General features: G+C 47.3%; 12 protein-coding genes across 12 annotated transcripts; 8 read left to right on the top strand and 4 right to left on the bottom strand.

Moving 5' to 3' along the window:
- Positions 1 to 3,322: 3,322 nt before the first annotated feature.
- N7517_001696 (SNARE domain- containing protein) lies at positions 3,323 to 3,822 on the bottom strand (the record flags this gene model as incomplete). Its single annotated transcript, XM_056719426.1, has 3 exons — positions 3,323 to 3,481; positions 3,603 to 3,711; positions 3,797 to 3,822. The coding sequence occupies 3 exons, from the start codon at positions 3,820 to 3,822 to the stop codon at positions 3,323 to 3,325; spliced, it is 294 nt and encodes a 97-aa protein (XP_056583561.1).
- A 2,037-nt stretch (positions 3,823 to 5,859) lies between these two features.
- Positions 5,860 to 6,141, top strand: N7517_001695 (uncharacterized protein; the record flags this gene model as incomplete). Its single annotated transcript, XM_056719425.1, has 1 exon — positions 5,860 to 6,141. One exon carries the CDS (start codon positions 5,860 to 5,862, stop codon positions 6,139 to 6,141), a length of 282 nt encoding a protein of 93 aa, XP_056583560.1.
- Positions 6,142 to 6,220: 79 nt separating this feature from the next.
- Positions 6,221 to 7,081, top strand: N7517_001694 (transcriptional regulator family TF; the record flags this gene model as incomplete). Its single annotated transcript, XM_056719424.1, has 2 exons — positions 6,221 to 6,514; positions 6,569 to 7,081. 2 exons carry the CDS (start codon positions 6,221 to 6,223, stop codon positions 7,079 to 7,081), a joined length of 807 nt encoding a protein of 268 aa, XP_056583559.1.
- A 155-nt stretch (positions 7,082 to 7,236) lies between these two features.
- N7517_001693 (NAD(P)/FAD-dependent oxidoreductase) lies at positions 7,237 to 8,583 on the top strand (the record flags this gene model as incomplete). Its single annotated transcript, XM_056719423.1, has 2 exons — positions 7,237 to 8,327; positions 8,391 to 8,583. The coding sequence occupies 2 exons, from the start codon at positions 7,237 to 7,239 to the stop codon at positions 8,581 to 8,583; spliced, it is 1,284 nt and encodes a 427-aa protein (XP_056583558.1).
- A 506-nt stretch (positions 8,584 to 9,089) lies between these two features.
- On the bottom strand, positions 9,090 to 10,211 carry N7517_001692 (RTA1 domain-containing protein; the record flags this gene model as incomplete). The annotated part of the gene is made up of 2 exons (XM_056719422.1): positions 9,090 to 10,035; positions 10,090 to 10,211. 2 exons carry the CDS (start codon positions 10,209 to 10,211, stop codon positions 9,090 to 9,092), a joined length of 1,068 nt encoding a protein of 355 aa, XP_056583557.1.
- Positions 10,212 to 10,637: 426 nt separating this feature from the next.
- On the top strand, positions 10,638 to 12,091 carry N7517_001691 (transcriptional regulator family TF; the record flags this gene model as incomplete). Its single annotated transcript, XM_056719421.1, has 3 exons — positions 10,638 to 10,694; positions 10,746 to 11,396; positions 11,453 to 12,091. Coding segments are annotated over 3 exons (1,347 nt in total), but the record flags the coding sequence as incomplete, so codon positions are not given.
- A 395-nt stretch (positions 12,092 to 12,486) lies between these two features.
- Positions 12,487 to 12,900, bottom strand: N7517_001690 (uncharacterized protein; the record flags this gene model as incomplete). Its single annotated transcript, XM_056719420.1, has 1 exon — positions 12,487 to 12,900. One exon carries the CDS (start codon positions 12,898 to 12,900, stop codon positions 12,487 to 12,489), a length of 414 nt encoding a protein of 137 aa, XP_056583555.1.
- Positions 12,901 to 13,660: 760 nt separating this feature from the next.
- Positions 13,661 to 14,945, top strand: N7517_001689 (uncharacterized protein; the record flags this gene model as incomplete). Its single annotated transcript, XM_056719419.1, has 2 exons — positions 13,661 to 14,309; positions 14,365 to 14,945. The coding sequence occupies 2 exons, from the start codon at positions 13,661 to 13,663 to the stop codon at positions 14,943 to 14,945; spliced, it is 1,230 nt and encodes a 409-aa protein (XP_056583554.1).
- Positions 14,946 to 15,908: 963 nt separating this feature from the next.
- On the top strand, positions 15,909 to 16,769 carry N7517_001688 (ankyrin repeat domain-containing protein; the record flags this gene model as incomplete). Its single annotated transcript, XM_056719418.1, has 1 exon — positions 15,909 to 16,769. One exon carries the CDS (start codon positions 15,909 to 15,911, stop codon positions 16,767 to 16,769), a length of 861 nt encoding a protein of 286 aa, XP_056583553.1.
- A 985-nt stretch (positions 16,770 to 17,754) lies between these two features.
- On the top strand, positions 17,755 to 19,488 carry N7517_001687 (uncharacterized protein; the record flags this gene model as incomplete). The annotated part of the gene is made up of 3 exons (XM_056719417.1): positions 17,755 to 18,438; positions 18,496 to 18,870; positions 18,928 to 19,488. The coding sequence occupies 3 exons, from the start codon at positions 17,755 to 17,757 to the stop codon at positions 19,486 to 19,488; spliced, it is 1,620 nt and encodes a 539-aa protein (XP_056583552.1).
- Positions 19,489 to 21,124: 1,636 nt separating this feature from the next.
- N7517_001686 (GPI anchored serine-threonine rich family protein) lies at positions 21,125 to 22,432 on the top strand (the record flags this gene model as incomplete). The annotated part of the gene is made up of 5 exons (XM_056719416.1): positions 21,125 to 21,173; positions 21,224 to 21,302; positions 21,364 to 21,504; positions 21,560 to 21,795; positions 22,020 to 22,432. The coding sequence occupies 5 exons, from the start codon at positions 21,125 to 21,127 to the stop codon at positions 22,430 to 22,432; spliced, it is 918 nt and encodes a 305-aa protein (XP_056583551.1).
- Positions 22,433 to 23,290: 858 nt separating this feature from the next.
- Positions 23,291 to 25,366, bottom strand: N7517_001685 (WD40 repeat domain-containing protein; the record flags this gene model as incomplete). The annotated part of the gene is made up of 6 exons (XM_056719415.1): positions 23,291 to 23,337; positions 23,390 to 23,465; positions 23,521 to 24,004; positions 24,059 to 24,992; positions 25,081 to 25,226; positions 25,362 to 25,366. The coding sequence occupies 6 exons, from the start codon at positions 25,364 to 25,366 to the stop codon at positions 23,291 to 23,293; spliced, it is 1,692 nt and encodes a 563-aa protein (XP_056583550.1).
- Between the last annotated feature and the right edge of the window lie 1,202 nt (positions 25,367 to 26,568).

Raw genomic sequence — 26,568 nt, 5'->3', positions numbered from 1 at the left:
CCGTAATATTAAGTGTATACTCCCGTACCAACATCACAAAGCTAGAAGTCGGCCTGCTCCCGATTGTGTCAAGCCGACCGCGGGCCTAGTCGGGATACCTTCACATATCGGGAATTTCCGCTTCACCGGATCGGAATCCCGATAGCGTGCCGATTTAATCTACCCGAATGCACCGTGTCTTTTTATACTAGGCTTCCCGGTGTGTTATTTAGGCTGAAACACGTTTTTAATTATTTTGACGGTGCCACCTCTAGGGCTGGGCAACGATATCCATTCCCATGGTGTGCGACACGCACTAAGCTAATCTTTTAATCTAACCTTGGAACGTTACCTACTTGGTTAATAGGTCTAGAATCCTCTGGCAGGGATAGTCATGATATCTCACAATATACTCCCTAGTTCAAAGTTTAGACAGCACCTAGCCCAGGGTCAAAGCTATAAAATTTCAAGGATTTACGGCCCCACCCCGAGTAGATCATCGACGGTGAACTTTTGCAGACACTCCACTATGAAATTCTCTGTGGGTTCCAGAACTTCCAAGGTTCTTTCATGTCCCAAGGCTCGGATTGCATCATCCCGAGAGAAAAGTCAATAAAATGGAGACTCTTTTTGTTTACGCGTTCTGAATGTAAAATAGAGTGTCGTCATTCTAATTGACTCATTCTCACTATTTTTATATATATATTTTTTCCCTTATGTTATACTATCACTATGTATCACTATCTATATGTAAGTGTGCACGCCATGTTACACTGTTACACTGAACACCGTACAACCTACGGTCTGCATGCAAAGCCATGCTTGCTGAAGCTAAATCATATTAAGAGTCAAAGAGCAGATAACTATAGCCAATCACACAACAAAAGTAACCACAGGCCAGAGCTAGCTTATCAGCTCGGTTAATATTTTCCGAAATTGCTAGATAGGCACTTTAAGAAAGTGGAACCTTGGAACCTTCCTGATACGGGTCTTCGCCTACGTAGGACTCCATAGTAATAATAATTGTTAATCGCATGTGAAAGATCTAACCAAAGAAAACATGGTAAAATTAATTTGAGGAAACCCTGATAATTCAAATATCAGAACAGTGTGTAAAGACAATTATTACATCCAAGCGCAATACAATAATTATTTTTCGTGTTCTCGTACCGAATACCTATAGGGCATAATACAGCTTATCTCCCGGTGATCGCCAGGGGCGAGGTTGCAAGGTCTAGAGCGGGAACTAAAAAGAGATCGCGTGGATCGCCAAGATTTAACGGAAAAGAATTTTTGCTGGTCTCAGGTTGGACCAATTGTATACCGGAATCAGTCCACATGGGCAGGGTCTTTGTGTCGGGCTTTTTGGTTCGGGTTTCCCGGTCTAGATCGGGCGTGGGACGCATTGTATACAACATATGGGAGTACATATTGGAGTCTTTAGGTCACTAAAAGAGCTAAGTTCATTGCTTATATTTTAAACATCCATTTCTCAAAACAAAATATCTGCAACTAGAAGTCAAATCTGGAGAATCCTGTCCAAGAACACCCGGGAATGCCCGGCAATTTCATATAATCGGCTATGTCGCAGCGGGTTGATCGAAGCTACGGAGCTCCTTGACCACGCCCCGGTTGCTTAGCTTATAACAAGGTGAATTTCAGTTCCGGCTCAGCAAGAATTGAATACCGTCATGGGCATGTACGTAGGCAGCCTCGGCTATCGGAACTCAACAGTATCCAGCGCAACCGGCCTCGGATCCAGAATCGCAATGCCGCCGCGGCAACGAGGATATCTGCACGGGCAGGACACGTGCATGCTGCTTGCTGTATAGGTCATCCAAGCATGTGTCCTTGTTGTCCACCATAAGGCCGGATCCCCCGGTTTCACTAGAGATCGTGCCATTCGACCTTTAGTCAAATTATCAGGCCATGTGTGCAGTGTACTTCGTCCAATGTTGTTGTCCAGGAATTGAATTCCGCGCTGGAACTCTCAATAGGACCAACGTTGTTGTGGTTTATGCTGGTGCCAGTGCTGGATCTTGATACGCTGCACTTGAGCATAAGACGTCCACAATTTTCAATTGGGAGGTACTGTGGCACCAGTGGCAGGTTCCTGCGAAGATTGCCTCTTCCACGATCTCTACGCTAACCATAGCTAAGTTTGAGAATTGTGCGATGAGAATCCATTCTCGAGGTTGGCGATTATTGCTGCAGCGGTGGCATGGTGTACTCTGTATGAAGGTTGTGGCCACGGAGCCAACGATATTCAATGAGGCATGTCTTGATCAATTGCAAGTGTACTAAATTTTGATATTTCTTTTTTGAGACTGGTTACCCCAAGCACAGGTTAGCTTTCCCCCGTTTGCCGAAAACAGCGTTGTGACATCGAACAAGGAAATGTGGCACACGACACAATCGAACTAACCCTTGAAGTGGTCAGCATAATAAATAAACTTTCCCGGTCGACTTGTACATCTGATTGGAGGAGTCATGAGAAGAAACGGAGTGAAAGAAAAGTCTGAACTGGACTTCAATGTTAAATTGTGTCTATAGCACCCGTTTTCCGTTTTTAGTTAGTGTTCTCGGCCACGGCCTTGGTGAGCTTAAACTCATGATGGGTTATTAAAGTTTTTTTTGGGGTAGATCTAAATATATCATGCCGGGGCGATGGACCACATGGTGATGTCAGTAGAGCCTTCCGAGGAACTAATGGATGCCATTTAATGACATTGACCACCTGGTACATATATCCACCCGATCCATTGTGTACTTCAATTACGCAACGAGCAGATACTGGAGCATGACTGAAAATATCCAGTGAGCCTGGAGCCATGTATGTATTATGTTCACAAGTAATCACAGTATTAATGACATGGAAACGGGGAAGAAGCAAAAATGCCAAGTCGCAGTGAGATTTAAAGCCAGCTGCTCTAGATCAGAGATCAGAACCACTTGGGCCGCTTTGCAAATCATGAAGACGTCAATCGAGAGAACCCAGAGGTCGAGATGACCGAAGTGGGTTGAAGGAGGTGGTAGGAGTCGTGTCACAATGTCTATAACAGGCACAGCCCGAAAATAGAACGTCGAGTATATTGAGAACGATGGGGAAATTCCTGGAGAACAGTATACACTGCAAACCAACATGCCATGCCATGTTAAGATCGAGCGAAGCACAGATGCGGTCGATAGGACGAAGACAACCCAGCACCATCGAATAACATGACAGGATTGGTTCATAAGTGTTCGATGGCAGTCTCGGTCCAGCAAGCGCATCGAATATTGAGGGGGGCGTGGGTGGGAGGGTGCCGAGGAAGCAGCAGGCTAGAAAGACGTGAGAAGTCCTTCAGAAGATCCATCCAAGAATGATATAGAGAACGACACCAGCGGCAATACACATGCCAGCAATCTTCAGCACAGCAACAGAATCGCCTTGTTTCGCCATCCGCGTGAGTCGAGTGGCGCTACCTTTGAGGTTTGTTGAGAAGGAGGAGAACACATCGCTCTAAGGAGGCAGGATTGTCAGTCGCAAGCTAACACAATCAAGGTGCCAGTCAAAGTATCTTCAGGCAACAGGCAAATGTCCTGAATCATTATCGGACCAGCAAAAGGTTGATAAGACATACCGTGTGGTCGAGTGTGTCCTGATCCCGCGCATTGTCATGGATATCGATCGTCACAGACCGGAGGGCGGAGACCTTCGAGGATAGGGAATTGAGGAGCGCATTGTTTTGCCTATTTCAAAGTATCAGCATTCGAATCGACACATGACTCGTTCCATGGGGTAGTCCGACGGAACAGTGGAGAAAGGGGGACATACTGCTCGCGTTCGTAGGCGTCACTCATTTTGGATACTTTCAAAGTTTTCCTCGATCCTTTGCAGAGTGTTTATTAGGAGTGAGGTAAAGCCTGCAGAGACCGGAAGACTGTCACAGAAATGAGTGAGGCGGAGGTGAGTGGCCAAAAGCTTCGAAGGTTGGGGAATCGGAGCCGACGTCAGTCCAGTGACAGATCACATGATCGTCGATCTTCACTATGGAAATCTACACTTTTTAACTCTTCGTTTTTCATCATATCTTGACAAAATGCAGAGTTGAGTAGTCTCACATTGTTCAGGCTGCGGACACCCTGCTGCCAGGTATATGACACCGTGTACAAAGAAAGTCACACAAAATCTACAACACGCAAATTCGAGTCCCCTGATGAACAGGTTGCTCATTAAGGCCTAGGAATTGCTATCTTGTAGTTCGATGAGATATTCTGTATCTTATTATTTGCATGGACATAAAATGCGTTAATATTCAAGTTTGACATTTTTGAAGTCACTTTGCTTCGGAAATTATTGTGATAGTATGAGATTAAGCCTGAAGATATCTCCGCTACCCTTACTTCTACTGAGTTTTAATCGAGCCCTCGGCTGTTGGTACTGTTGTTATCTTTTACAGTCAGAAGCTATATATATATAGTCAACCATGACTTGGAGTATATTGTAAATGCATCCCGGGCTTCAATCGAGTTGTATTCATCAAATTTCTCTTTGGTCACGTCTCTCGACATGTCAAGGGAAAGAGCACAGTAATAAACACATCAAGGGATAAAGCACAGCGATAGCAAAATATAGAAGAAAAGCCGGGGGAGCTTTGTATGCATTTCTTTTCGGACCCACACGCGTTCCCCGCCTTGGATCGACGTTTTACCCGCGAACAACTCAGATCATTTATGGTGACATACGCAAAATGGCATCGACTGAAGATGAAAGACCAACGAAACGAGCCCGTCAGGCTTGTGAGCCATGTCGGTGAGCTTGAACCTCCCGAGTTGAGAGCCAATTGGACTGACATTCCTCTAGCCGGAAAAAGTCGCGTTGCCCAGGAGAGAAACCGAATTGCTCGTACTGCGAGCGATTGGGTCAACAATGCGTGTATGCAGGCAATGAGAGTGGAGAGGAAGGCCCGGGGTACTCACAGAAGATGATGGTAAGTATCATTGATGCTGCATATGTAGAAACTAGAATCCTAACGTGGTACAGGAACAACGCATTTCCGGCATTGAAGGGAAGCTAGAACAGTTGATGGAATATATTACGTGTGTTGTTATTTTCTCTATATTATATTTTACCTGGCTGATTGAGCTCGCAGGCGACCTGCCTCAAATAATCTCCCTTCACCAGTTGTCCCTGAGAATCACCCTCAGATACCACAGCTTACACCCCCGGAGAGCTTTTCTGTGTGAGTACAGCTTGGGACTCACTTGCACGGGATCTTCATTGACGAATGACATAGAACCGAGTCATCTGGGATCCCAGATGCTGAGCTTTATCTGACCTTTTGCAATGCACAGCCCCTTCTGTTATTCCCCCACAGATCCTCTCTGGCTTCCCTGGGGAAGCGAGACCCCGAGCTTTTACTCGCGATTGAAGCTCTCGGGGTCCGCTTCAAAAGACCAGGGATCATTGGCCAGGATATACAATTGGAGATCAAGAGAAAAACAGAAAGGGCCTGTCAGATGGTCATGATGCGTTTGGCATCCGGTACTGTGGAGCTATCTACGATTCAGACCCTTTGTCTTCTGAGTATGCTGGAATTTACAGGTAAAGCAGTTCTACCCTTTGTCCTTTTGTCCATCTCTAACATTGTGTTTCATCTGTCAGCGGGTCACATCATTCGCGCAGGGTCTTATACTAGACTCGCCACATATTTGATGAAAAACCTCAGAATAAGTGGCCTAGAGTCTCTAAACAATTTAGAAACCGAGCGGGATGAGCGCAAGCTCTGCTACATAAGCCTGGTCATGCTTAAAAATCTTCAGGGGTCCCTACATCCACCTGGAAACAGCTTGGACTTACTTGCAGAGCCTGGTGAGATTGTCTCTCCATTGGGAGCCATGATTTTCAACAAAGAAATTGCCCGTGGTAACGGCGGTGATTCCAAGCCAGACATTGGAATTGTTGGTAGCAGTGTTTACACAAGCGAGCTGTGGGCGATGGCATGTAATTATGCCGCCAACCATGTCGGCGTTGACGCTCATCCCCCATGGGCTCCAAACTCTGATTACACCATGATCAATTTCCGCCACTGTGAGCACGAAAGTCTCATGCCACTGAGGTTTCGACTTCATGCAAGTCGCTTCCAAGACCACCCCCGCCGAACTTCAGGCTCATCGTGACTACTGGAGCCCATGGCTATTCTTCCAGTTGGTTTGGCACGCTGTTCCTTGTTTGGTAAATCATCCATTCCTGTTATCCATGCGACTTCGGAATTTCCGGAGAACAATGCCTCAGTCATTCCTCCGCAATTCTTTCGAGCAGCTGACCTTCCACTCGGGCTGGGTTGTTCATTTTCTCGAGCTCATTGAGACTAAAAGCTTCGAGGTATCTGACCCGACCATAGGGCAATGCGTGGCAATTGTTGCTACGATCTATCTTCAACATAGTTTTGTTGAGGATCAAGCTTTTAACAGAAAGGCGCAAACGGGATTTGAGAAATGTCTCAGATTCCTACGCAACATGAGTCGTCGGTGGCCACACATCGATCGCCAGGTGAGTTATCAATCAGTTGTTACTTTGGTGCATTGGTTCTGATGTCGCTTTTAGGTCCAACAGCTCCAACAACTCCGAGACAGCGTTTCCGCTGGAGGCCTTATGACAGACAGTATCGCCCCAGGAGGAACACATTCTCGTCAAAAGTGGTCTGTGAACTTGCAGCTGTTATGGAAGATCTTAGTATATGCCCATGCAAGCAATATATCAGATCCTGCTAGCGACATCTTCGGCCCGGAACTTGCCAAAGACAGTGTTGGATGCTCAGGGGACCCTTCCGCAGGCGCTATCACCGAACGTGATTTCGCTTTGATTGGATCCGCTGGAATTTCAGGTCACAAGACAGTGGCTTCCGAGTGTGTCACCTACCCACCCGAGCAGACTGAGGATCCCATACGAGCGCCGAGTCAAACCTCACCGAGGATGGACTTTTCGGGGCTTCCGGGAGATCCCAATATGGAGTTTAGCGGTGGTGACACGTTGTTCCTCCAGCTCCAAGATTATGGGAGGGCATTTGAGGATTGGCTAAGTGTTAATCCGACGTCTACGGGTGAGGTTGGAATTTAGATGTCCTTCATCTTCTCGTCCGGGGAATACGGACCGGATGCGGACTTTTCCGAACGCCAAGACCCGGCACTGAGCCCGCCTCGGCATTTTATAAAGGACATCCTCCGACCGGTGTAGTTTGACAACACATATCTGGCTATTAACCTGTCGCCCAAATGACTACAGCTAAGACAGACTCAATCCTGATTGTGGGCGCCGGCGTCTTCGGTCTTTCGACCGCCCTTGAACTCAACAAGCGCGGATATACCGATATCACCGTGGTCGATCGATTTGTACCACCGTCAGCAGATGGAAGTAGCGTTGACATTTCGCGCATTATTCGTACAGACTATGCGGACCCAGTTTACTCTCAAATGGCCCGAGAAGCATACAATGGATGGACCACCGAGTACAAAGATCAATACTTCGAATCAGGATTCGCCTTGTTCTCGGAAACGCCCAAGAACGCATATATGGAGAAGTCCAAGGCTATAATCCGTGCCGCAGGTGGAAAATTAGACGATCTTAACGACGCCATGGATATCCGCAAACTCTACCCCAGCGTTCAAGCCGATTTCTCCGGCATGAACGGATACCATAATCCGAAAGGTGGCTGGGCCGATGCCGCAGGCAGCATCCAAAAGCTGGCTTCCAAGTGTACTGTGGCGGGTGTTTCGATCATTGCCGGACCTCGTGGTACTGTTGTTTCTCTACGCCGAGCGGGCTCGCGCGTTGTTGGTGTCAACCTTGTCGGAGGGCAGGTATTACTTGCTTCACAGGTTATCTTGAGCACTGGCGCGTGGACAAACCGTCTTTTGAACATGGGCCAAGCGGCATCTTCCTCTGGCCAGCCTGTTGGTTTCATTCAGTTGACCGAAGAGGAGGCTCTCGAGATGAGGAAGATCCCAGTCATGATCAACATGAGCTCTGGCGTGTTCTCCTTCCCGCCTACACCGGACACAAATGTTCTCAAGCTTGCACGCCACGGTTACGGATATGCAACTGATGTCGCTGTCAATGTGGACGGTGTGCAGAAGTCGCTCTCGTCGCCCAAGTTCGAAACCAGCAATGCGGCCACTGGATATTTGCCCGACGACGCGGATGAATCGCTGCGAAAGGGTTTGCGTCAGTTCTTCCCCAAGCTGGGTGATCGCCCTTGGATGAACCGTCGACTCTGCTGGTACACGGATACCCCCAATGGTGACTTCATTATCGACCACCACCCAAACATTCCGGGACTGTTCATGGCTACTGGTGGCGCAGGACAGTAAGTGTTGATCAAAATTATTACCCTGCACGCTACAGCTTATGCTAACTCAATCGATTTTAGTGGATTCAAATTCCTCCCTATCTTGGGCCAATATATCGCGGACTGCTTTGAGAACAAAGCACCCGAAGCTTTACGCCAAAAGTGGAGGATGAACCCACCCCAAGGTGACTCAAAAGGGCCCATGGCAGGCGATGGGAGCAGAGCAGGTCCTCCGCTGAGGAGACTGACTCCACTCGAACAAGCCAAGCTGTAATTACTAGATGTAATGACGCTACGATAGTTGGGAGCGCCGTTGTTGTTGAATAATCGAACGACATGATGTCACGGGGCTCTCATAGAAATACATGTCCAATGAGAGACACATAATGAAGGTTTTGCAAAATCACAAGAATAGAGACTGATAGTTGGCTGCACTGCCGTATGGTCCCCGGCTCCGAGAAACGGTGATGACTATTGACGATGCTGGACACAGCCTCGAGCAAGTTCCCAGGTAAGCTTGAAGGCAACCAGTCTCTTCGGATTCGGCACATAATACCCATATTAGGCCTTGGGCAGGGTCAAATCTAGTACATCTGGTAGGTTCATTGTGGGCCATATGATAAAGACAAATTCTTCGAGTAAAAAGAGGTTCAAGTCTAAATCTATATAAACACGTTGGGAATTATTTGCATCCAACAAAAAGGAAACGCATTGCACAAGAAGAAAACATAATCTAGTAACACAATATAGGTATCAAATCATGTCACACACACCCATTACTCAAACAGGAGGACTAAGTGGAACAAGGTCCTTTTCGTCCTCAGATGCAGTCCTCGTGTTGGTAGCAGTCCCCGTAGCAAAGCTACCATCCTGGCATACTGGCCAATCATCCTGTCGCAGCCAGTACTTCTCATGAGAAGGCGCACCTTTGAACACCCCCTTCAAATCCAACGGGTCGGCAAAGGTCTCCCACTGAGAGCGGCGGTCGATCCAACCGGGACCCATTCGCTCCGTGCGACCATCAGGACACAGGTAGCGTAGCTTTTGACGGGGTAGATGCCGACCAGGATGCATCAAGTTGAGCCACCAAGTGAAGAGAAGCATAGGACCCAGCTCAAATGCATATAGGTACCATTCGTTGCTGAGAATAGGCCCGCAGTTCTCCCGGCAACCGAGATTACCAAACATCTCGAATGCCTCAGCCGCACGGAAGATACACCGCAGCAAAACAAGGATCGATGTCCCGTAGAGTGTGATGCAGATTATACGGACATTTGGCGAAAGCATCCGTGCCCGAGAGGAGCGGACGTGAATTGTTGCAACGACGCCGATCACGCAGCATTCGACCACTGCTTGTAGAACAAGCCCTGCAGCAATCAGAGTCCCACCGGCCTTGTACTCGTTCAGGTCAGAGCCGGCCGATGCGTTCTTGGCTGCTCCTGCGACTGTAATTGCTTCTACAGCAGCGCCGACATAGACGAAGAAGATCAGGACGCGATTGGGATTGAGGACCGCGTGCATTGGCAAGTAGTTCATGAGGCGTCCGACGAGGTTATATGCGGCGGCGGAGTAAACTGGTGGGCCGACATAGATGAAGACTGTTGATGCGATATATATGTTCAAGTTTGCTGGGTGGTAGCTCGATATGCAGCGGAGAATCCAGCCCGTTGTGAATAGGGCTCCACCCCAAGATATGAAGAAGGTGACGCGCCAGAATCGATAGCGGCTGAAGGTGTGAGAACAATCTTGGGTTTGATCAAATGGTATGTCAAATGCTTACTAGTTTTGGTAAATATGCAGCAATAGAGACAAGCCGACCAAGGCGGCAAACACGGCTGGTAATATATGACTTGGATCGTACAAATAGAGGTTTGTCTCTGCGTCCGAGTTATTTGAGGTCATGATGAAGTCCAATGGATTGTGAATGATATGAGAAAGCTGGGGAATTGCATGTATAAATAACCTCTCACCGTGTTGATATAAACTTGATGAAGCGCTACATACATCCCTATCGGGTTAGACAGAGTTGTACTTGATGACATTCAATTCAGCCCCATTGTATATATTTAATGAACTGGCCAATCAGCGATGTCCAACTCAGCCTTGCGGAGCGGTACATTTGACCCGAAGCGGTTAGACTGCACAGCCCAAATAACCTCAAGTTGGGGGCCCAAAGGGCCCTCTTGTTTATTTCCATTTTTAGTGCAATACATTACGATTTCATAGCCTTTTACGGAATACCCCAGCACTAGATAGGCACATATCTGAAGCCCTGCAGTGTTCGTTTTAAGATCCACGCTCCGCTCCCCCACTCGGGTCTTTCCCGCCATGCCGGGTGTCCCATCAGGTCGGGCCTGTGAAGGGTGTCGCAAGCAGAAGAAAAAGGTACGTGCGATAAAATGTGGCACGCAGTTCTATTCCTAATAACATGTCAAGTGCGACGAGAAAAAACCTGCGTGTGGACGATGTCTTCGTCTCAAAGTGAGCTGTGTGGGGTCCGGTCAGCAACGATTCAAGTTCAAACAGGAACACTTCTCCCCCAAGTCAAATCAAAACGGCCAAATGACTCTCGCCTCGAGATCAATATCCACAGAAGAAAAATATCCTTTTGAAATTCCCCGGCCATGTCCTAGCAATAGAATGACATCATTGACCAGTTCGTTTGTCGGCGCCATAAAACGATCCACCGACCTCAGGTACAACATGTGGTGGTCTTTCGGCATGTTCCTGGAAGACGTACCCCGACGACTCGGCAGTAGCGAAGCACTCGACCGTGCAGTTGATGCCGTGACCACTGCCCACGCAGGCTTCTGCACCCGCCAACCAGTTTCGGTTGAAACACTAGCCAAGTATTCCTATGCGCTCAGAACCCTAAGGATCTATCTAGATGACCCGCTCCAGGCGAGTGCTTCCAGTACACTGTGTGCTGTGATGATACTTTTGGTTTGCCAAACATTCATCGGAAGTAACGGGAACATAGTATCAGGACATGCACAAGGGGCCGCCAACATTCTACAAGCGCGAAAGAACTTTGGGCCACGCGATGACTTTGAGCGTAAATTGTTCCTCTCTTTACGGGGAAGTGTGGTAAACCACCCCGAACTTCCACCATTTTCCGAACCCAAGCTGATCACACCCCCAAGTTATTCGAAGGGCTATACAATGATGATATCGACCTGAGCCCCGAGGAGTGGGATGCCTTAGTCACGAATGACTTTGATCAAAACCAACCCGAAGGCCGGATTTTGCGATGTCTAGCACAGGCCCCGGTCCTAATCAAACGCGGCAAACGAGCTATTCGCGCCGGCGAAGATATAACACCCTTGACAAACGAAGTCCGACCAATATACGAAAAATGCAAATTGATCCTGGCAGAATTGAAAGCACGAATAGTCGAAGACGAAGCTTCCGAGCTCAGTATCATGAAAGAAACTTTCATTGCCCAGATCTTGCGAGCACATTATCTCCGCACCTATGGAATTGGTGTCGCAATCACAACGTTTTTCAATTGCATGCTTCAGGCACTGGATCCCAGTGACTATATTTGCGTGATAGAATCGAGAGCCCTTGTTAAAGAGATTCTCGTACATGCTCAGAAGTCCAATATGTACCGACCTGTTGGAGCAGGATATGTAATAATGTGTTTATCAGCAGCATGGGTCGTTACTACTGACCCCCAACTGCAGTCAATGGTGGAAGCCGCCTTGATTGACTATTATGGTGACCTTGTGCCCCATTATCGTTTGAATATACCACGAGAGCTGGAACAGGTGAATGAGAACGTATGGCTCCGGTCGACTGCTCAGATGAAAGCGATTTTTAACCCTTGAGAATATATAATTGCTGGGCCTCTACTGCGCTACAGCACAAGTATATATAATAGAATCATTCCATTCTTTGATAACTAGTGGTTTAGTCAACTTCCTTCATTCCATGAATTCCTAGAAACAATCGATCCGACTAGATTGGCGATTATTTCTTGAAGAAATTCATGTGCTGCGTTTTGCTTTTATGCAATTTCTCCGCTGACCGTTGCAAATTTTGCACTCGAGTCTTGTGCCCTGCCGCGTCTCTCTGGTTGTCATATCCAATGTATCTTTCCGCCATGTCCCGTCGGCTATCAGCGACCCTGAAGTCCACATTAGCACACTCAGATACACGAGGAAATACTTCTTCCCTACCTCTGAAACGCATCTCCAGCATCTCCCGCCTTTGCAGCAGCAGATTGATGCCAGTCCTGCGTCGCCTTTGGTTGTCCTGCATAGCTTTGAGGGCTCTGGGCAATCTGATCCTTTGAGGGTGGTTTATATGAAGTGGAAAACTTCTTGTACTTCTCGCGGACTACTTTTGCGGTATCATCTTGCTGTTTATAAGCTTGGTACTGCCGGTCAAAGGGGCTGCCGGCTGGAGCCTGGCCGCCATTTGCCAGTGCTGCACGATATTTGTCAAATGCGTTACGGTCTTGGGCGGGTGCGCTGCCCACAAAGTCGTTGGGTTCTCCCCACATGGTATTCGGGAATCCGGACTGGTAGCGTGTCGTTTCAGGTTGGTGGCCATTCTGTTTGGGAAATGAGTTGGCGCGGTCAGGCATATTGGTACCGTATTCGATGATCCCTTTTAGATGAACTGGTTGGAAGAAGATTAGGTATTAATGCAAGCGTCTCAAAGATGTGATCCAGCCTAGAAGACTGAAGCAGAGAGAGAACCTCAGATTTGAACAGACAAGACCGAGGAAAGACAGAACCGCTGCTTTTATGCCATAATTCTCTGTCTATTCAATCCTGCAGGACAGCGCATTGAATGCTACAGTACAGCCTCGCCTCTGGGCGAGGCTAAGTGATGTATTCTGATTGGTTGTATCACATCCCTGCGGGTGGTAAGCACAGTACATAGCCTTATGTACACGACCAGTAGAGAGATTTTAAAAAAGCCATGGGTATATTCGGGCGATGAGAGGGTGGGATGACAGCCTTCTTTGGTGGCAGTGAGAGATGCTGGCCCTGTGACTAGAATTGGCACCAGGCCTTCACTTTCTCCCTTCAGGTCAGAGAGCCTTTTGAAACCTGAACCTTTTGAGATATTCCCAAAAAGGTTGAGTATATAAGAGAGAGGGACATTACCCAAGGCTCACAAAGCGGTTGAGCGTGGTGAAATGCATGATCCTAAATCGTGTAGAGTGTACCTACATGTAGTAGATATGACCACGCCCGGGTGGATTGCTTAGCCACGTAATACCCCCCGCCTTGCCAAGATGAGGCTCTCGGCCTTGGGGACGCACTTGGGCATTTCTTTCTACAATCATTTCCTGAGATCCCTTGATTTTCTGATTATTCCGATTTTTTATACATATCATGGGAAATCAAAGCCTGCTTGAACAGCTGAGCACAGAGCTGATTCAAGGCATTCTTTTTGAACTTTCCGATATCCAATCCCTTGAATCTGCCATTCTAACCGGCCCACGTCTATATGCAGCATTCAAAGGCGGGGAAGTACATATTGTCAAAAGTGTACTCCTTCAGCAGCTTGATGCAGACTTATTGCATGATGCCCTTTCTACAGAGGTATCGATGCGAAAGAGGGTATGGGAAGAGTCGGATGCGGACGTGTTTCTTGTCAGTTACCTCTGTCGCAATGAACGGCCATTCCATCCTGTTTTGAATTATACTCTATCCCAGGCCCTTCGTTTATCGCGCCTCTATACTCTCATTGAACGTTTCACGAGTGATTTAACTGCCCCAATCCTTGCTCGAAACAAGCCCCTAGAAGACAGACACACAGAGGCTCCATCTCCGGCTCTACCCTTATCTCCAACAGAAAGAAATCGCTTTTTCCGCAACTTTTACCGGTTTCAAATCTACTGCAATATATTCGGAGACCCGAACGAATGCCCGTACCAAGACGGGTCCGACAGGAACCTTGCTTACTTTACGCATTTCTCCACATGGGAAAATGAGCAGTTGGCTTGTATTCACGATTATTTACTCAGGGTTATGTCCCCAGGTAGGCGTACATTGCTCTGCTCAAGTCTTGTTCGGCTCTAATTATTGGTTTTTAGCCTTCAAGCAAGAATCGGAAACCGATCGGGACTGGATCTTATTCTTCCTGCTGTCCCAAACAGGGGTGGATTCAACTATACAGCAGTACCACCTTTCACGCGGCCTAAAGCACATTGAACGGTTTCTCGATGCAGATACCCCTGAAAAGCGCCACAGTCTTCTCTCGGGCAAAGAGAGTCAAAAAGCGCACATGGCATTCTTTTCAGATATACTGGGAGAAATTAATGAATTTGAGCAATCCGAGTCTCTCAAAGATTTGACGTCCGCAGACGAAAAAGAGCTAGTGCGTCAACCACGGGACTCCGATCCGGACACTGGACCTGAGGATATTTGGCGGTGGGCACATTCCAACCAGCCATGTAGCCAATTTGTCTTCTCTCTCTCGCAAGCCCCATTACGAGAATGGGCGTATGTCATGTGGGATCGTCAGCGACTGGATGGGTGGAGTGTATTTGAGCGACCATGGGAGTTCATAGACGCAGAAGCGTGCGAAAATCTGTCGGAGACACGGAAAGAGGAAGAGAGGCTGGCATTCGAAGAAAGCGCAAAGCGTCTGGAGATACGAAGTATATGGATCTAGAATTGTTGGGCCATGCATGAACTACATATCGGACCGCTCATATATCGAGACTTGTTGGAAGTAATGGACGAACTTCGTAAACTTGAATAAGAATTCCATCGCCTTCAAGATCATCCATTCGGAAGCCAGGCGCCGTGTTTTCAACTTCTCGGGAAAGGCGTTTAGAAGGTCGGCGAGTTGTTTGTAGATACTGCAAGCTTTCGTGATCCGTAATTAACGTTGTCGTATGCCAGGCGTCGCTTTCCAGGAATGCACATTAACGGAGACAGATCATCTTCGTTCACTTGGATCAGGACTAGGAGTTTAATGAGGTTTACAAGCATTGATTTCCACTTAGGCCGAGTAGGACAAGTGTTCAAGTTAGTGGACTACCCAAGCTTGCTGATTTGGAGAGGCAATTGCACTAGTGGATTAAGCTCTCAAGCAAGGAATTATATAGAACCATCCATCCACATATATTAGAAAATTAGATATGGACTGAAACAATCTACATTCATCTTTTCATCTCTGGCTTACACTAATCCTTTGTGTTCAAAGTCTACTGCAAAGTAGATTGTTAGGGTTGTTATAGTTGTTTCTCGAGATTTAGACGGTCAACAAAGACGAAGGAAAATGGAGACGAAAGGACTAGACAACTTTAGGGATGAGACGTCTGACAAGCAAGGCAATCTGTTTGTTGGAACAATCCTCAATTGTCTATTGCTCTTGATCTGATATTCACTTTAATCTCACTCGGACCTGACATAGCCATCTCTCACTTCTTTTTCTCTCTCTCTCTTTAACCACAGCTCTCTCACCCTCATATCTCAGCCACTCAACTTCTTCCTCTATTTTTCTTGACCACTTGCTCGGAATTCACTACCCCAGCTTTCTTCTTTTCACCTTTGTGACCCATTGCTCTCTTATCTTCTCCCCGACTCTCACAACCTCCATACTTTGACCTTGCTCCTGGCGACAGCAACCATGTCGCTTGTCCATCTCCCCGCGGAGATCATTCTCATGATTGAGAGCCACCTGGACTCCAAGAAAGACCTCAATGCTTTAATTCGCACGAGCCCACATTTTGCTCTCATGTTTGAGGGGAAACTCTACAAAACCAATACGGCACACCAACACGTGTTTGTGATCTCATGGGCAGCCCATCGAGGCCTCGCTGGCACTATCCACAAGTGCCTCAAGGCTGGCGCCAAGCTCACACTGCGGGACCGATTCAGGTCTCATCTGAGAGCTCGCAATGCCCCCGAGATCATGAATATCATCCCCCGTCACCCGAGATCACACCCTTTGACCGCAGCGGCCGCCATTGGCTCAATGTCTTGCGTCCGTCTTCTCCTTAAACAGGGCGTCAATCCGAACTTGCTCGATGAATACTATGAAACCCCGATGAGACAGGCCGCAGGAAATGGCCACGTGAATGTCGTCAAACATCTACTTGATAAGTATCCCGATTCATTCACGGGTGCTTTCAAGCTTCGACGACCTCTCCATTTTGCCGCTGCTCGAGGCCACATGGACGTGCTCAAAGCCCTGTCTTCTTTCCTTGAACAATCTCCTCAACAGCTCACCGTCAAAGAATCTGCTCAAATAATTCTGTACGAGGGACTCTGGCACCGCCACGAAGATGTTGTCAGATATGCACTGAGAAAGGGCGCCGACGTGAATAACGAAAGTCTCACCCCCACGTTGCGGTTTGCTCCGGATATACGTTCAGGTGAACGTCCCGACAGACCACGAACCAGACTCGTCCAAGCTCACAAGACCATAGAAAAGATTAATGGGGTCAAAACCCCTGGCTGGTCAGGCGAAATATCCAATCCACTCTAAGCTGCGCTCCTCGGTGGTGATGAAAATCTGCTTAAGTTGATCTTTGACCATGGTTGTGATATTGTTCGGGTGGGCCCCGAGGCCCTTCGATACGCAATTGTTCAGAGAGAGAGAGAGGGCTCATCACTAGATTGATGGGAATGGGGGCCAGATTTACCCCTAAGGTCTTTGGTAAGGATCTTGAAAATGAAGCACGGGTTTGGGAGCACATGATGAGGAATATCTTGAAAGAACTAGGGTTCCGGGGTTGACCAGACTGGTACATTTGTTCAGCGCTACACTGAGACATTTGATCAACAGCTATTTATCTTACATATTCTCCAAGTTTCAGGTCCGTTTATCTACCTTCTATCTAGAGGATGAAGATCACAGAGACAGGGCACAAGCAGTCATAAAAGGAAAACACAAAAAAAAGCATTTGAACCGTGAAATGGAATGTTTGGATATTCACTATCTCATTATTAACACAACTCCATACGTAGGTTGCTAACAGCTTTTAGTGAGTTTAGTCCGTTTATGTAGTACCATCTTTTGCATGGACATACACGGATTGATATTGGATTAATAGCCTACTGTCAGATTCCATAGTCCACAAGGTGGCTTCTACAACAACTCAATGCATATTCTCACATTGCACCACGCACTTCGACGTAGTCCCTTCTGACACCTACATATCATTTTGGCGAGAGGAAGACTTAACTAAACCATCTATCCTTTGTACTTTGAGGTATTTCTGAGCCTAATTCAATACATATATGTAATTTGATCTACCTAGATATTTGATAGATTGTGTGATTGCCTGAAGGCCTGATCATGATGCGCTTTATGTTTGATGCTTTGTCGATATCTGGCTATAAATCTTCCCGCGTTTCTGATTTCACTTAGCCCTCATCCCCTCTCGCTTCCCACAAACTCCTCAACTAAAACCTCCCACGATTATCAACAAGCTCCAGCAAGAGCTTTCCTTACGGGATAACCTGACATTATGGCATCCCTCTATCTTTGTAGGGACACATTGGAGACGGGGGAGCACATGAAGCTGGTCAAAGCTGACACTGGTGCTTTGGGATACGAGAACACACGCTTGGAGGAGGAGCTCATCACGGCACCTCTATTCTCACTTTCCGCCTGTGAGAATTTGGATAACGAGCGTTTGAATAGCGAGAAAACACTTAACGGAGAGCGAACATATCCCCAGTATGGACTTCTCGGATTACGGAATCGATCTGCTGGCAAGCCACCAGCACAAGATGATCTTGTGTATGCCAATGTGTCGGCACCCTGGTCTGCCTTCATCTGCGGCAGCCAAGGAAGTGGCAAAAGTCACACTCTGTCCTGCCTGTTGGAGAATTCATTGATCGCATCTTCCCCTGCCGGGAAGCTATCGTCACCTCTGGCTGGACTGGTTATTCATTATGACAAGTTCACGGCCTTTTCCAGCACGCAGCTTTGCGAGGCGGCGTATCTGCACTCATCGGACATTCCTGTGCGAGTTTTGGTGTCACCCACTAACTATCTTGCAATGAAAAAGGCATACACCACACTCGCAGGTGGCTCGAAAATGCACAAGGTTCTGCCATTGTATCTGCCACAGAAGGATCTGAACATTGGCATGATGAAGACCCTGATGGGTATCGGCAACAAAACCGAGCAGCCCCTTTACATCGAGGTATATCAGCCCACCTATGATTCATGATGGCAATGTACTAATAATCTATCCACGTAGATCATTATGAAGATTCTTCGGAATATGGCCATAGCCAACGAGGGCAAATCCGGATTCAACTACGGCACATTCAAACTTCTGCTTCAGAGCGAGCATTTCTTGAAAGGCCAGCTTGGGCCTCTCAAAATGCGCTTGGAGGTTCTGGAATCTTTTTTCGAGCCTGGATCCGTGCCTGGCGCAACTTCGAATATGTCAAAGAGCTCTGATGCTGATGATGCCTGGAAGTTTTCTCCGGGCACTTTGACAATTATCGACTTGAGCTGCCCGTTTGTTGACCAAGAGGATGCATGCGCTCTTTTCAATATCGCCGTTTCCTTGTTTTTGAAGGACCGTCACGACGCGGGTCGCATCATTGCCCTAGATGAAGCACACAAGGTTCGTGGATCTTTTCCTATCAATCTTCTTCCATACTGATACTTGATTTCATTGTAGTTTATGACTTCCACTTCATCCGAGGCCGCAGATCTGACAGAGACACTGCTATCTGTCGTCCGCCAGCAGCGACATCTGGCCGCACGTGTGATAATCGCAACCCAGGAGCCAACTCTTGCACCGTCACTACTTGAACTTTGCAACATGACTATTATCCATCGTTTTTCATCTCCAGCTTGGTTCAAGGCAATCAAGTCACACATTGCGGGAGCTGGGATTGAGGAGCTTGGTCAAAAGACCACGGCCTCGTCGTCGATCTTTCAGAAAATTGTTCGTCTGCCGACTGGAGAGGCTTTGGTATTTTGTCCAACCGCCCTACTAGACATTGCGAAGTACGACGACCAGCAGGATGAGGAGTATTCAAGTGATACCTCTTCCAGTCAGTCAGATACTTCAGATGGCTCGTCCTCTGCAGACAGCTCTCAGATTGCCACACCTGACTCGGACTCTCAAGATGAGCCAACTCCGCGTCGCGTTGTTCAGCTCGGAACAGCATATGCTCACATTCGAGTGCGGGATAGGATCACTCTTGACGGTGGTCGCAGTGTGCTTGAGCGTTAAGGTGGTCCTAGGTCGAAGCGGAAATGCAAGGTGCATTTACCGTGCATGAGAATTCCCCGCTATGGGGTGAATTATCTAGAAGGTGGGTTTCTGTGTGCTACCTGAAAGGCACAGGTGATCAATACAATCCTTGAATTTATCTCTTGATCTTTATTTTATGTAGGCTTGTTTCCGCATCTAGCCACTGTGTATAATAAAAATCGGATGATTCACAGTCCGTTCGTAAGACAGATGGCCTACCATGACTATACCCAATTTCCTTTTAGATTTCCTTACACATTCAACGTCATATTTGAGGTTTTGTTGAATGCTGACGACGACTATTGACCTGGCCTAACAGTGGTGGAAGTGTCGGAGGGCACAACCACATGCTCGAGACCGAACGGGGACCTTTTGTTACGACAGTCAAGACAAGGATTTCTCATGACAAGTAACCTGGATACCATTTGGACTATTTTAATATCTACCAAGAGTTGTCCAATAAATGCTGTTCCGATCTTGTGTTTATGCTTCGTGCAACTCCTTGTGTACTCCAAGACCGCGTCCTAGGTAACCATTTTGAAATCTCAGAGCCTCTCTGAAGGTGAAATTCTTTGGACTAGTAAAGATAAATGAATGATGAGCTACTTGTTTACCTCCAAATCATTTTCGTGTGTGGACCGGGGACTGGTTGAGAATGTGAAACACCTGTTCCCTTGGCTTTGTGCTACGTACCTTCATAGCAACCAAGACTACGCAGAACACAATACTTCCGGTGTGCTTAGACCTTTCGGAGCTATTGTCTCACATTTAGCAAGTTATTGAATGCGATCATAGTCAATGATCATGAAGTTATGGCTTCAAGAGTTCAATATGGGCTCAAAGTTCTTGGAATATATAGTTCCATATAAGGTTAATCATAGTAAGATACTTGATAGATATGTAAGCTCCAGGGTTCCTTTATAGTTGTAGGATTGCTCATTGCATTAGCAGCAATCATGACGCCCCAAAAAGTTGATCATCTCATGAATCCCTGGCAATCGCCATCGAATCTAAACGGGCCGCAGCAGTTACCCTAAGGGTCCCGTGCCCTAGCCAATGACTATCATTGTGCTCAGTATATTAACAGGCGATGTATTATAAAACACTTTCATTGCAATACGGACAGGAACTGTGACGCGCGGCCGGTCAGAACCGAAGACGTTGTACATACATGATGGATTGAGCCAACAAAAAATTCCTATCTGGGCTAAAAAGTGAAGTTACAAGCTACAGAATCAACAGTCCTTCCTCTGGATCCCTTTGACTGCAACACAGTAGTAAATTCACGTCACGGGGACTAGTAAATGTGGTCCTCGACTAGCTATCTTGTACTCCGACACATACCTGGGAGCACGAGGCGTGATGGATCAAGGCACCACGGCAAACCAGCCCAAAAATAAAGATTGCCATTGAAATTTCAGAAGACCCTGTGAGAGATAAGACCACCTGCAACTGACATAGGGACTATAAAGTATCATGTTCCCGTCTTATATCACCCCTGACTTTGATTTCCTCCAACCTAGCGAATGTTATATTGTGGCTCGACCTTCTAAGATTGATAACTATTTCCTCGACTTACTTCACTTTATATTGGTTATCACTTAAACCAATCAATATGCGCGTTAACATTATCTCTTTGGTGGCTCTAGCTGCTACAACGTCAGGTACGGCAGTTTGTCCAGGGGAATACAAATAAATCTAACCGTGAAATCAGCTCTCCTTGTCACCTCGCCACGGATTGGTGAAAAGATTGACCCCGATATGCCCCTCACTATCAAGTGGCAGACTGTCGCGTAAGTTACCAGAGCTTAACACGAACACTGGCAAATGCTCACCGAAAATCTAATCCTACAGAACGGACCCAGATACCTTCACTATCGAACTGGTCAATCAGAATGTCTATCCTTCGACAACATCGGTGGTAGTAGAAGACATAGAATCTTCCAAGGGCTCCTACACCGTCAAAGCAAAGACATTCACAGATGTAGACGATGGGTAGGTCCAATTTGATTGAATTGCCTTGGAGCTACTGACCTGATATTCAATATAGGAAGGGATATCAGATCAATTTCATCTCTCCGACCAGTGGCATTCTGGCTCAGTCTCAGCAATTCCGAGTGACTGAGCCTGGGGCAATTGCTAGTAGCTCTGGTAAGGAAACCAGCATTGCGCTTGAAACTTCGTCTGTCTCGTTGATGTCTTCCACCGCGTCGACCAGTGATATTACTTCGACTCCTTCCTCGACTGCTTCCTCTTATCTGTCTTCGACCGCTCACTCCTCCTCCAGTGCGTCTACCCCTACCTCGTCCCATTCTTCTTCTTCTTCTATTTCTACCCCTACAACATCTTCTCTTATAACTAGCTCTGCAAGTGCGTTTACCTCTTCCATTTTACCTTCTGTCCCTTCTACCCATGAAACATCCTATCCCACTTCAACATATGTTTCCACCGGTACTTCTTTTGCTCCAACAACATCCTCCACTTTGACATACACAACTTCTTACACCAAGACCTTGGAATCTACCTTGACGCTTACCACACCCACTTCTTCATCAGTATCTTCTATCTCCACACTTGCCACCTCTTCCTCAGTCTATTTTACATCTACACCTTCAACTTCTTCTTTCATTGCAACTTCTTCCTCCATTATATCCACCTCTGCTACCCCAACTACTTCTTCTTCCATTACCACGTCTTCTATGTCACCTACTCCATCCACACATTCTATCTCAACTTTCAAATCAAGCACTATCTCTCCTACATCCCATTCTTCCCATATTTCCACCACCCCTGGTTAGTAAAGGCGGAAAGCGCGGCTTCCGAGGCAGCATTTTGCTTTTTACCCAACTACATTGAGAAAACAAACCCTGACTCTATCTATAGGATCGACCTCTGCTTCAACCATGACCTCAACCTCGAGTAGCATGTCCACCGCAACTCATTCGAGCACCACGACTTCAACCACCACTCGTCGCACGTCTTCGACCACAACTTCCACTGCGACTGAATCGGCAACTACCACCACCAACGCTGCTGCCGTCCTTATGCCCCCTGCTGGCAGTCTGCTTCTGGGTCTGCTTGCTCTGGTCCTTTAAATCCCGATATTGGTCATTGGTGGTCCAGCTCTAGGCAAGTGGCCAGCTGGGTATCCGGGAGCTTAAATATATGAGTTGGAGACAGTGCTGGTTACTTGTGGTAGTTGCTTTGGACAAAGGCTACTATCTGTTGAAGGCATTGTGGAAATGGGGTTAGGTTACTGATGATTTATTTTGCTTGATGATGTTGATGTTGACTATTTGGTCTATGGACCTATGATATGCCCCCTACATTAATGAGAAATGCGATAATGCTATGCCTGTTTTATAATTTTGGAATTCTATTGTCAATCACATCTCTAAGTGAGCCGTTGCTCTATATGCATTAAATTATGTTACCAAATATGGGAAGGAAAGATGAGGGGAGTTCACTTCGTCAGTAGGGACAGCTGGAAAGCTCGACCGCGGTCTTTTTAGTTAGTTTCTACAAGGTGAGCTTAAAAGGTTCACATAGAATAATCCTTAGACGCGTAATCAATATGTATAGATTGGAAAAGGTAATATAGACGAGTAAAGATATCATAGCTGTTAAAAAAAGAAAAGCCACGCTAAAAAAGTGAACCACCGATTGGTAACCTCCAGGGCTTCCAAGATTGTTGAATCAAGTTCGATTACATGGTACATTTGGGATGGAGTTTCGCGCCATGCTGTACCTGAAAAGCGGACTATAACCCGCAAATGGAGCATCATGACTTGACGCTATCGCTGGGCCGATCCCAAGTACGGATATGGCCTGTGTCGGAATGTTAGTATTAATTGGCCCCAAACAAGCCCATGATACATACCTTCAAGAGAGGAAGTCATAATGCAATCTTTCTGGAAGCCAAGCCAGCAGGTGGGATCTTCGCCGACAACTTTGGACTATGGGTCTGTTAGTATTTTGCCACTGACAATCTACGCGCCAATTGATGCTTACCATGATCGGGGGCAAAAGAGCTGTTCGAGACCGGGGTTCCACGGGGTGACTCGGCGTCTGATCAATACTTTCATTGTACTTTTCGGTTTCAGTGGAGTCCGAGCGCACACGGTTGTTGCCACTGTCTGCACGGTGGCGGTTGGCAGTCTGTGAATTGGGCAGTACGATGCTGGATCGGTTTCGAGTTGAGGCTTGGTGTGCCCGAGGACGATGGAGCATTCCAACGCTGAAATCCCACAAGAGGAGACGGCAGTCGTCGCCGACGCTGCCGAACCGGTATGTCTTTGGATCACAGCGCCAAGGGTCGAATGCTACCGACGAAACCCAGGAGTTGTGTCCTTGACATCTGGCAACAACCTTGCGCTCGGGGAAAGACCAAATCGTCAGCAAATCATCCTGGCCTCCGGTCACGATATATTTGCCATCTGGCGACCAGCAGACACAGATTAGCCCGCCATAGTAACTGCGGAATATATCCAGTACCCTAGAAGGCGTTAGTTGAGAATCGTTCAGTTCTCTTAACATAGGGCAAACATACTCCTCTTTCAAGTAATCCATGAGCCGCAGCGACCCATCTTCAAGAACCACGGCCAGATGCCTTTGATCGGGCGAAAAGGCGAAGCTTGAAATCTTCTGGTTTGCCATTTTCCAAAATGAGACCGGATTGGTCTTCTGATTTTTGGAGTTCACAGATTTCAGAATGTCCAATGGTAATCGTTCGACCTCTTCGGAATGGCTGTTCACCTCGGGGGTGAAAAGGGCATCCTCCTTCTCCTTGTCGTACACGACCAGCACACCGTTGGCGTGAGACGCCATGAACAGATTCTCAGACCCAGGAAGCCATTTTATGTGGGTCACGGGGGAGTTGTTGATCACACCGTTCTTGTTGATCCGAGCGTACTTTTGCGACATTGGCTCATACCAAATAATGTCTCCTGCAGAAGATCCCATCACAATGTCCAAATGGGATGGTGTCTTGGTGAATTCATTGACGTCGTGACAGAGCATATGTGCCTTGGTGAAGAGGACTTTGGTAAGATGTTCCTCCTTTGTAGGCGAACTGAGATCGAGCCATTGGAATGCTCGGTTGATATTCGCAAAAGCAAAAATACCGTTCAAGTCACGATCACCCAATCGCTTGGCAGATGTCTCGTGGGTGATGACTCGAGAAACAAAGGAAGAACTGCTCTTGATGATGTTGTTCTTGGGCTTCCTTCGCTTCGCTGCGTCCTTCGGTGCCACCGGTGGCGCCGCGAGCGCAGGGTTTCCATCTCCAAATTGGGGAGCTGGAACAGCCGACTTCAAAAAAGTCGGAGGTTTCTTTCGAGGGTCGAGACAAACAAGAGATAGCTTTACGCCAGAGGTGGGGGGTGTGGGTAGCGTCGCAAGAGGGTTCGGGTTGATAATGGGAGCTTCAGATGGGTGGGGAGGGGGTGTCGCGAGGAGTAGATCATCCTGGAGGATGTAGGTTCCTGTCGCAATTTAATGTGTAAGCTATCTTTGAGATTCTGAAAGGCTCGGGATATTTAAGGAACATTAGCGATCGCTGAGCACACATACCCTCCCCAACTTGCAATGGACATCCACGCTCCGGGTGGGTAATAGTATTGTTCGTTTCCACAACAGGGACTGCCATACCATTTGCCGCCCCCGCCGCATATGCGACAGGGATGGTATAGCGAGGAGGGGGAGGTGGGAGGACACTACTGGTAGTGTCAGAATATGAATCAATATCTGGTATCTGAGAGTTGTGCCTCCCAAATTACGTTGTGAATAGTGGAAACAGCCTTGGCTTGTAGATTGAAAGTAACCGGTCGGTAAGTGAGAAGGAGAATGCTTACAACATGACTAGACGTCACTCGTACAAGGTCAATTTGGACTCGGCCTGAGATCTGGTGTGACCAACAGTTCAACCTTGGGACCGAGGCAAATGCGCAAACTTTGCCAATTCTGCGATGGCGCTTTATATAACTTTCCTGTTGCTGGTTTTATATATCGATATCTGCAATGTGTTGTGCTTGGGGGACGGGGCGCAAGTAAGGCTGCAGGGGGCGACGGCGAGTCAAGGTGCGCAAGTCGAGAATCACGTATAGATCCACTCGATAATATATAATATACTGTGTATGATACTATCAGTCGAGGTTCGAAGGTTGGAGGTTTCGAGATACAGGCGCGAGAGGGGGAGGATCAGCAAGGGAACGATGTCCGGGGTAACGTTTGAGCGGAGAAGAAACGTGCCTGGAACCGGCTTAACTCCGGCTGAGCCGGCTATGTACCTGACTACATATACACCGGATTTTAGGCCGAGCGAGATGGATTTCCCATTGTCGAATACTATTATAGGTCTTACGCCCATAGTGTAAACACTATAAACACTAATTACCTAGGCGGTAACATATAGTAGAATGATTTCTACTATAAAGACCGGTGTCACGTGATAATAAGTATTCTACCGAAAAGATCCCTAGTTATAAATCGCAGGCCTAGATAGTCACGACTCACACTAGGTATCGAAGTGAGCCAGCTAGTGGACCACCTACCATGGCTAGAGGAAGTTTCAAATACCGAGTCCAAATACCCGGTCAGATACGGTACTAAAATAACAAGCGTTTACTCTTGTACGGTCCAAGTCAAATTCGTCTATATCGATAGTGCCCCCCGCCCCGGGCCAGGAGTCCATTATTGATGGAGTCACATACCAAAAGAGCCTCAAACATACCGGGGATCTTCAAGCAACCAAAATGTATTCAATAGAGTACCCATTCAGTTATCGAACCTTTCCGGAGTGCCGTGTGACTTTGAAACACAGAGCTTTTGGCGGACAACCCCCATTTTTGCAGGAGTACTTCCTGATATTATCTCTAAGCATCGAATTCCCGGGCCTTATTCGTCACCCAACACAGGCAAGCTGGCTATGAGAGCGTCGACCCACACGAGGGATGTGTACACCCCTTCGCAACCTGATGCGAACAATCATAAGCGGTAGAGATGTGGACAGGTGATGGATTTTGTGCACTGGAGCAGACTACGCCGGCTTTTATCAAGAGC

The sequence above is a fragment of the Penicillium concentricum genome (genome assembly GCF_028827145.1).
Source record: "Penicillium concentricum strain IBT 3081 chromosome Unknown utg000001l_segment0_segment0, whole genome shotgun sequence".
Lineage (NCBI taxonomy): Eukaryota > Fungi > Ascomycota > Eurotiomycetes > Eurotiales > Aspergillaceae > Penicillium > Penicillium concentricum.
This window is presented reverse-complemented; position numbering and strand designations above follow the sequence as displayed.